Source organism: Macrobrachium rosenbergii, chromosome 2 (assembly GCF_040412425.1).
Source record: "Macrobrachium rosenbergii isolate ZJJX-2024 chromosome 2, ASM4041242v1, whole genome shotgun sequence".
Lineage (NCBI taxonomy): Eukaryota > Metazoa > Arthropoda > Malacostraca > Decapoda > Palaemonidae > Macrobrachium > Macrobrachium rosenbergii.
This window is the reverse complement of record NC_089742.1, coordinates 41,643,013-41,653,012: the sequence shown is the minus strand read 5'-3', so window position 1 is coordinate 41,653,012 and position 10,000 is coordinate 41,643,013. Positions and strand designations below refer to the sequence as shown.

The following is a 10,000-nucleotide window of genomic DNA, read 5'->3' as shown; positions in this document are numbered from 1 at the left end:
GAGAGAAACTTCTACGATGGTGGTAAAACAAGTTATAGTAGAAAATAATACAATAAGATATATTGGAAAACAAAAGTTATATAACAAACAGTAAAACCAGTAAAAGCTTAAGTACAGTAACTGTAAATGATTTCTGGTTAAACCGAAGAAAAAATCTCTGCAATAAAATTCTTCGATTGATATACTAAGCCATGACCACAAATCGGCACACTTACCCATGATAATATAAGAAATCAAATACTCAGTTCATGATACATCTCTCTTCTCTCTCTCTCTCTCATGCGCGTTTCTCTTTGTGTGTACATGAGTGGGCGTACGACTGAATTTTACCTGACTAACCAAGGATAACCTCTGCATATGTCACAACCTGATGACAGCATGCGATCAAACAATTCTACCTGAGAGAGAGAGAGAGAGAGAGAGAGAGAGAGAGAGAGAGAGAGAGAGACGCCTTGAGCAGTATGCAATGAGCATTAGCATACGTTTATGTTATGTCAATTTGCAGTTCAAATACAGACTCGGATCAATATGCGGATTACGAATCAAACGGAAATTATCGGCTGCTCGAAAAATACCAGTGTCTCTTTCTTTCTCTCTCTCTTTCAGGCCCTGAATTACTTGTGAGGAGCTGGACTCTCAATGTTATGCCTAACCTAACCACAAAAACTAAGCAGCTTAGATATAACGCCATGGTGAAATCCACTTCATTTGTAACTGCTGTTACTTCTTCTGTTAGAGTAATACAGAACACCAATGCCTTGCTGTAATAAAAACGTCATACAACTGCATATGTACGAAGTCAACATGAGAATTTGTAAGTATACATGCAGGTGAGTATGTGAACATACACACCTCACAGAAAAGAATTCCGCCTCAAGATTCTAGGTTTTTGGCAAAACAATTTCAAATTTCGCATCCTTTAGCTAGTTACAGTCTGCAGTAGTCTCGAACGTTGTTGAACAAAAATGAGCTCTTAAATCCGTAAGGCATTTATTTCTCTTATTTACAGGTTACTGAGATTTTATATATATATATTTGAAATATATATATATATATATATATATATATATATATATATATATATATATATATATATATATATATATATATATATATATATATATATATATATAGATAGAGAGAGAGAGAGAGAGAGAGAGAGAGAGAGAGAGAGAGAGAGAGAGAGAGAGAGAGTGACTGTCATTTTACGGTGGGCTAATTATCATGGAGATTATTAAAGAAAAAATAAGAGCAATTTCGAGACAATTCACGCAAAAAGACCTTAAAAGACAACATAGACGAACTTAATAAACAGTATTATTAATCAAAGTTATTCATACTTACTCGAACATTAATGTTTTACAGAATTAAAACCACAGGAGAAAAACACATCACTTGGACACCAAAGTCAATACATAATAACATCATAATTAGTCAAATGAATATTTCTTCACCAAATTCACGATTGCCTTAATAACTATAAACGGACAGCTTAAACAAGGATATTATATTCTTGGCACTAAACCTAGATTGCCCTAATCTGGTGATAAAGGAGTCTAATTTAAAAAAAAAAAGAATAACATTTAAGAAAAAACTACACTAAATACTTATCTGGGCATAAAATAACGTTGCGGGGGCTACCAATCCACCAACTACTCTATTCATATGTCATGGGGAACTTCTGTTCTTGATGGTGGGGAGGGCATGGGGCGGGGTAGAAGGGGCCTGGGAATGTGATTACAGCAATGTTAAAATATCTAATTTCAAAAGAAATTAATCTCCCACTTTCCAAAAAAATATAATTACAAATCATTAAATGGAGGGCTGATTGTAAAGGGGGGGGGAGAGGGGGAGGGAAAGGGGTGTGTAGAAACAGAGGTTTTCTAAAAAAAAAAAAAAAAAAAACTATCACTAATAGTTGTTCCTGCAGCATCTGGATATTTTTTTTTTATTTTAAATCTAAGAGGACTGACGGTGCTAATTCCTGCGTTCTGAGGTGGAACAGGTGTCAAACTGGTGCGAGAGAAAACCAAAGTGCAGTCTTGAACACACAGTGGAGAGCTAATAACTGTACAAGTGGGCAAAGTGTTTCAACCAACACCTCTCTATATAAAGTTGCTTCGATCCAGGTGAGTGTGAGTGTGGGAGAGCCGAGCACTTTTTATCTTTTTGCAAGTGATGGGGTTAGTGAAAAGGTGTGGGGGGGGGGGAAGTGAATTATCCAGCGCTGAAGGGAATATCTATAGTGGGAGACGTGTTATAGTGACTAAAAATCTGGGGTGTGGGGGAGGGGGGGCAAAAAACCATTTCATATGTATATGAAGGTGGGTGGTGCGGCAGTGGGCTGTAGCAGATGGGTGGTGGGTCAGTCGGCGGGCGGTGCAGGTCAGGGCATCACGCATAAACCATTGAAAATGTAAATATTTACCTTGATGGGCATGAAGGGGTCGCCGTCGCCACTCACCTAAAACAGAATAAAAAAAAATGCACCATTAATGTTGAATATATATGAAAGTTGCATTACTAAAGTTCACTGATAGATTTGTGATTATAAACTAGCGTTACCATTACGAAAGCTTCGTAAAAAAAAAGGGCCTAAAGTTATCATATTAAGCTCAGTCTTACAAGAGAAGTTACCAAACAGTTGCTGATTATTTGAAAAATAAGATGGAAAACAGAGGGCTTACGTATTCATATATTTTGATAAAAAGCTCAGCCTTAGAAGAGAACTGACCAAGCAGTGGTTGATTATTTGAAAAATAATAAGATGGAAGAAGACCCGCATCTATCATAAAAAATTTTAACGATATTATAGATAAAACTGAAAAGGACAGTAAGATTATGTTTACACACTATGATAAAATACAATTAATTCAAACAGCGCTTTAGAAGAGCAAAATTCAAAAGGCTCTGTTGGCAAGTTGACAAGATCTTTAAATTCAAAAATTTTGTAAGGTAACGAATGAAATTTCAACAGAAAAGGGATTACGTTGGCCTTCAATATATAATAATAATAATAATAATAATAATAATAATAATAATAATAATAATAATATTATTATTATTATTATTATTATTATTATTATTAGTCATAATGAATTATGAAAAACGGTCAGGAATGCATTTACAGCAAAGTAATACTCTATAGCCAGTAAATATTTTAGCCAATAAAAAGATAATTATATATTGACAGCAAATATGATAAATATACGAATCTGCCTTTGGTGAGCTTACATGTTCGTTTTGTGAATGAAATAACCTTAACCAGCACTAAGACCTTATGTCAGTGTCTCCTTTAAATCGACGTTTATTCTGATTGTAGTAATTCTTCAGGAAAGGGCTTTAATAAAGGAAATGAATCCTTTTACTGAAATTGTTTGGAGTAAAATTACTAGGTGCTATTAGAACAGCATAAATGCTTTGTAATAAAAAACTTATACTTAAATACGCATTTGAGCTCTAAATCTACAACTTACCACTGTTAAGTGACTGACTGCGGACTGACTGCAAGGAAGAGTAAAAATCCACCAGCTTCAGGAGCAGAACTTACCATGACTCCATGATTACTCTTCAGGTGAGGAAAACTATTACACTGAAGTCCAAAACTATTTTAGCTAAAATTACTACAGGAACATAACAACTACCACATTATTACACCAGAGTTCTCATGCCAATGAAAGAATGTCAGTTATCTAAAGTGATGTACGCAAAAAACTTTACCTGTTTGCTCAAGCTGTGATGTAGAGCTGCTGCTACCTCTACGAAGGTTTGTGGAGGCAGCAGTATCACTGGCCCTTCTTCTACGGAAGGACCGAGCTTCACTTTGGATGCTGCTCCTAGGCATCCAAAGGTCCTCTTTCTTCACCAATTTTAGAGAATCTCTTCTGAGAGAATGGAAATGGCCAGGCTGCCGGTTACATAGATCCTCTCTTGCTCGTCTGGGCGATGTCATGTACGACTTCTCTCTGTCCATTATTCCCCCCCTAGGATGGGTGCCAATTTCAACCAGGGTAGTTATGGATGGAGGGTCAGGGAGTGGGAAAGTTGAAGAACTAGTAAAAGTAGTGAGTGGTGGAGTGGAAGGGGGTGGTGGTGTTGGTGAGGAAGCAGCAGGGAATGTTGAAATTGGTAGGTATGTATGGGAGGTAGATGGAAGGGGTGGTAAAGAGGAATGGAGGACATTAGTCGTACATGTTTCTAGAGATCCAATGGGGCGTGTGGTTATAGGAGAGGGTGGAAGCATGGTGGGGGTAATTTGTCCACCAAAAGATATATGACTAATAGTGGGGGAGGAAGGAAGGAGCATATTGGTTGAAGGGCACAGGGGTAAGGCAGCTTTTTCCAAGTCTTGTTTCTGCAAAGGCATGATTGCAGACATTTGTCCATTTTCTGCATAGCTAACACTTGGCAGGTCATTCTGTAAAGTGGCTATGCCTTCACTGTCTGTCACTACTAATGTCCCTTCAGGGGGTAAACATGCATCATACGATAATTGCCACTGATCCAACAACTTCTTACTTAGCATTACATATTCACCTGAATTATGGAAAGCTACATTTTCATAGTCTGGGTGCTTACGCAATCTTGAGTGCGGTTTGTCCATAGCACCATAATCACTAACTTTTAGTGTGTTTTGTGAAGTTGAAAAACAAGTCAAAGTGCCTGAACTAAGACAAGGTGTAGAAAACTGTGAACTGTCATTCCCTGCACGCAGCCGACTTGGAGATTGAGGCAATATCTTCTTAACTACTTGAGGTTCTCTGTGGGAAGGAGCATTAAGATTCTCAGCAGCTAAACGAGACATGGAGCCACCAAGTCGATGCTGTTTAGGTAGCTTGAGGGTTTGATCAGTGATGTCTTTTACATATAATTCCATAGAACGTGTTCTCATGACAGAGGCCAGCTCTCCATTTAATTGGCCATGGGATATGCTCAATTTCTGTAATTGTCTCAAGTTTGGATTTACGACTCTTAATTCATTGGTTCTAGAGAAAGATATAGTAGTGGTATCTTTTGTTGGAGTAGTACTGGGAGACATTAAGTTGGCATTGCTACCAAGTTCAAAGAGGTGCCTGGTAAGAGGATGCTGAAATAAGTTTTCACGAATGGTAGGTGTAAAAGGAAGTTTTGGTGGACTCAAAGGAGGAACACTACCAAGAGGTGAACAAACATCCTCAAGAATGGGCTGGGGAAGTTCTTCTACAGGAAAACTGCTTTCTTGATCTGATGAGATACTCTCATCTACTTTACTCTTTTCTTCATCTTGGCTTGATTCATCTGCTGCAGGGGAGGGAGGTGGGGGTAAGATTCGAGTGACAACACCAGGGGCACGGACCCTGGGTCTACTTGGTATTCCTTCCCCATCGCAGCTACAGGTACGTCCATCATGGTCCTTCTGACCTCGAGATATTGTCAGGGCTGCTACTCCACTAACAACTTTATGTCTGAGATGACAAAGCTTGTTTTTGACACGCTGAGCTGGTGAGGATGGAGGTGTGGCAGTATCCTCTGAACCTCCAACACAACCTACATCTCCGACATCTGTGCTAATGGCATCTTCATCTTCACTCTTATCTCCTTTAGATTTTAGCTTGGCTTTGCTTTTCTTAGGTTTTGTTTTCAGAACAACATCAGGTTCAGTAATCTTTCCAGGTGAATCAGAAAGCCTGACAAAATCTCCATGATCCGTACTAATTGCTGTACTTCCTGGATAATTCAAGAGGACTGCATGTACCAATCTCCCTTTTGAGGAACGACGAGTAGGCTGGTGTTGCTGAGGTTGAGGTTGAGACTGTTGAGGCCGCAGATGAGGAGGGCATGTGCATTCTGCCTCTCGAGAAGGAGGGGGAGTAGGCGTAGAGGGACAAGTGCATCGTAAATCTCTTGCAGATCTTGCACGACGATTACTTGTTAACCTGTGTGAGGAGTCAGGCTCAGGGCAGGTACATCGGGGATGCCGAGGAGGAGGTGAAGCAGTAGCTGGGGTAGAAGGGGGAGATGGCGAAGTTCCACTCCAAGGACTAGCATCTCGACTCCCTGGAGGGCTAGGACACGTGCATCTGGGATCCCGAGATGCACGTACCCGTCGTGCCGCTAAGGCTTTCCGCGCTTGCCTTACGGCCTCTGGCGAGGGACACGTGCATCTGGGATGACGAGCACGGCCCGAAGGCGAAGACACAAAAGCTCCCTCCACCCCTTCGGGTCTCAGCCAAGAACAGTCTGAAGACTTTCCTGAAGATGAGTAAGTGGAAGAAGAGTAATTGGAGGAAGAGTAAGATCCCGGTGGCGCGGGAGGGAGGAGCGTGGAGTAGAACTGGGGATAGTAGGTCGGGTGTGTGGCATAGAGGGTGCCCTCCTCCACACTCTGCACCCCCCCAGCCACCATGCTGGGGCCACGCCTCCTCACCACGCCTGTCCCGCCCCGCCCGACCTCCTAGTGCACCCGAGGCACCCACAACACCGCACACATCTACTCTTCCTACCACACAGACCCATTCCTGATCTAAACGTCCATCGTATTAGCAGCGTCAGAGGAAAAGTTCAGTAATTTCTTTCACCATCGATCTTGATATCGTGAGTATTAAGCCTTCGCTACATCCATCAGTCTCAAGTCACTTCCTAAAACATTACCTTCAGAAGGCTTCATGAAAAACCGTTCTTTTCAAATGGTTCACTTGCGGTAGAGTGATTTTCACTACGTATTGTCTTTTAATTTAATCTATGTTAACTTTATAAACACCTGGAATAAAAATAAGTATTATTTAAAAGAGAGTTTTCACAACATAATTAAAGTAACTTTCCTAATGCATTTAAAAGATCCCAGTTTTAATAACGTTTATGCAGAAAACAAACACCAAAGACAAACTTAACAGTCGTATATGTTTCTCCAAATATTCTCTTCATTCCCTTTTCTCTCGGATACGCTAATATCCGACGTTGCCATAAAATTTCAGTAACTTCATGGATAATAATAATAATAATAATAGTAATTTTTTATTTATCCTTATAACGTATCACTTACATTTGTAAACACGCAAGAAATGGCCGCTATTAATTAAATGCTCAGCTAAAATGCTTATCACTAATTAAAACCGAGATAAAAAGAAGAGCTTTAATCAAACAGCAAACTTCAAGAACCTCGAAGTGTCAATACAAGGAAAATTGTAAAATTCAAATTGGAAGCAAATGAGACCAAGAACAAATCAAAACAAAAGCCTTCATATTCCAGTGAAAAAAACCTTCAGATATTATTCCCACCAAACCAAGACAGTTATTGCCAACAGTGCAACGGTATTGTTAATTACTCATGGTACATTGTCTAAACAAAACCAGGATAATGAAGATGTTGATAATAATCATCAGCAACGTCAACAATGCCAGTAATAACAGCAGCATTTGGAGACCTTAAACATCCACCTAAGCTCGGCAAACCATAACAAAAACATAACATCCTCAGCCAAGGTGATTATAATAATGACGCCGTTGTTTTTCATCGAGAAAACAAACCAACCACCACAACTGTCAGGTAGAAAAAAAAAAAACTAACTAATAGAGACTAATTTCTTACTAATGGATATTTCCAGCGATGTCCCCCAATTCCCTGAAACTCATCACCAGCCCCTAAATGGAACGGGAAGAGTGATGAGAAAAAGTCAAATCTCACACACACACATATACACACACACACATACACATACACACGTGTATTACTCCCAAACTTTCCCACAACTAGTCCCACAAAGTATCGCTAATATCGGAGGGGAGACACCCACATCTCATCAACATTAAGTCTTTGTCTCATGATTAGGGGACCCTGAGTCAGCATTATACCAGGGCTTACCATTCTGGAGTTAAGACATAGTTTCCTCTGAGAGAGAGAGAGAGAGAGAGAGAGAGAGAGAGAGAGAGAGAGAGAGAGAGAGAGAGAGAGAGAATTTCAGTGGAAATATGTGGGAAGGAATTTACGATTTATGTGCTATAATATTTGAATCTTGATAACGATAACGAGAGATATATAGAGATATATATAGATAGATAGAGAGAGAGAAAACTGACCCTACGGAATATCAGTTGTAGCGGTTAGAAGGCATCTCAGCTACTACAACTTTACTCTCGTACCCCTTACCATCTAATACGTTCCTTAATGGCTTTAATAATTACAGATACATTACAGTTATGACCCTTTCTTTGCCTCCGATGTCATTTTGCCAACGAGATGACGATGATGACAAATACACACACACTAGAACCTTTAGCTTTGTTTCAGTGATATATGAATGTAAATACACGCACATACACATATATAATATATATACACATACAGACACTATATATATACAATATATATATACTGTATATATATATATATATATATATATATATATCTGTAAGTGAGACATTAAGCTACAATTCTTTACGTACTTCTCTCGAAATTATAACTACACCGATTTAAAAGTATGTCTGCAATGATGCTCCTTATCTGAGAACGCATATTGCGATACCGGCTTCCTAACGATAACTTTTCTGTTTAATTATAATATTAATGATAACATCATTTCCACAGAAATAAAGTACACTAAGGAACAAAACGAACGCAATCTGGTATAAATATAAAAAGAAGTAAAAAAAACCCGTACTGTGCAGAACACAACTGTCAACGAATGCAGCTGACTAAATGATAAGAAAAAAAAATTAATCAATCTTCATTAATGGGCAGACGGCAGTATTACTCAACGCCGGAAGTATGCAAGTCTGCAATAAATAATACGCAAGCATACAACAGATAAATATGCAAATATGCAGTAAATATAGAGAAGGGGAAAGCTAATGCAAAGCGAAGGGGAAAAATGATTCACGGGGGAGGAAACGCTAATAATGATGGATGGTCACTAGAACTCGAGAGATACATGACAAAATTGGCCAGGGTAAGAAATGTGAGCAATGCATTCCCAAGGAGGTTAGCGTTTCACTGTCGGAATTCCAACGAATGCACATGAACGTGTGCGTGAGTGTGTATGTATGTATGTATTTATGTATGTGTGTATATATATATATATATATATATATATATATATATATAATAAATATATATATATAGTTGTTTTAAATATGTTAATAATTTTATCTCTGATGTTCACTTGCGCCACCAGAGGAAGCTGAAATCTCTAGGCGTTTGTATTCCCAATTTTGATGAGCGTAGCACTTGTATTTTTAACTATTCTGACTATGTTCTTTCAGAAGGGAAAGAGTTTCTTTTTATCTTTCGGCCTGGACTTCTGTATTCCGTTATATATATATATATATATATATATATATATATATATATATATATATATATATATATATATATATATATGTATATATATGTGTGTACACAGATGGAGATAGAGAGAAGATAGATATGTATATACTTAAATTATATATACATATATATATATATATATATATATATATACATATATTTATCTACCTCTCTATCTATCTCCACCTACATACATAAAGTTAGCGTCTGAGTGTGTGTGCACGTTTATATATTAGGTTTTCTGGATAGAGTTAAAGCGAGAGAGAACTCAACTCAACTTCTTGAACAGAGAGAGAGAGAGAGAGAGAGAGAGAGAGAGAGAGAGAGAGAGAGAGAGAGAGGGGACTCTTCCAACTTTCCAAGTCTCTCTCCATTTTCTGTTTCAGTCGATCATTCGCCCCATCCTTTCCAATTCACTCATTAAAAGAGTGGAACTGCAATTTCGATGACCAAAATTTAATTTGCGGAATCTTTTTCAAGTTTAATAGCCCTAATTCCTTCACAGAGAGAGAGAGAGAGAGAGAGAGAGAGAGAGAGAGAGAGAGAGAGAGAGAGAGAGAGAGCTAAATTTCATGAACTGAGAAAAAGATTTAGGGGTGGGGGAAAACAGAGAATGAGAAACAGAGAGAGCCGTAGGCTTTAAGAGTTGAGAAAGCCATGAAAAGAGAGAGAGAGAGAGAGAGAAAACCATGAAAGAGA

The 10,000-nt window shown here is 38.5% G+C and overlaps 1 protein-coding gene across 20 annotated transcripts in view; it reads right to left on the bottom strand.

Annotated features, from left to right (window-relative positions):
- LOC136845769 (mucin-2-like) overlaps positions 1-10,000 on the bottom strand; it is a 1,649,806-nt gene that overhangs the window by 527,305 nt on the left and 1,112,501 nt on the right. For 17 of the 20 annotated variants that reach the window (XM_067116026.1, XM_067116065.1, XM_067116170.1 and 14 more), the window contains one exon: positions 2,429-2,464. In XM_067116026.1, coding sequence (XP_066972127.1) covers positions 2,429-2,464 — 36 coding nt within the window. Of the gene's footprint in view, positions 1-2,428; positions 2,465-3,720; positions 6,740-10,000 lie in introns of all 20 variants that reach the window. The other 3 variants (XM_067116158.1, XM_067116193.1, XM_067116203.1) reach the window with 1 other exon arrangement.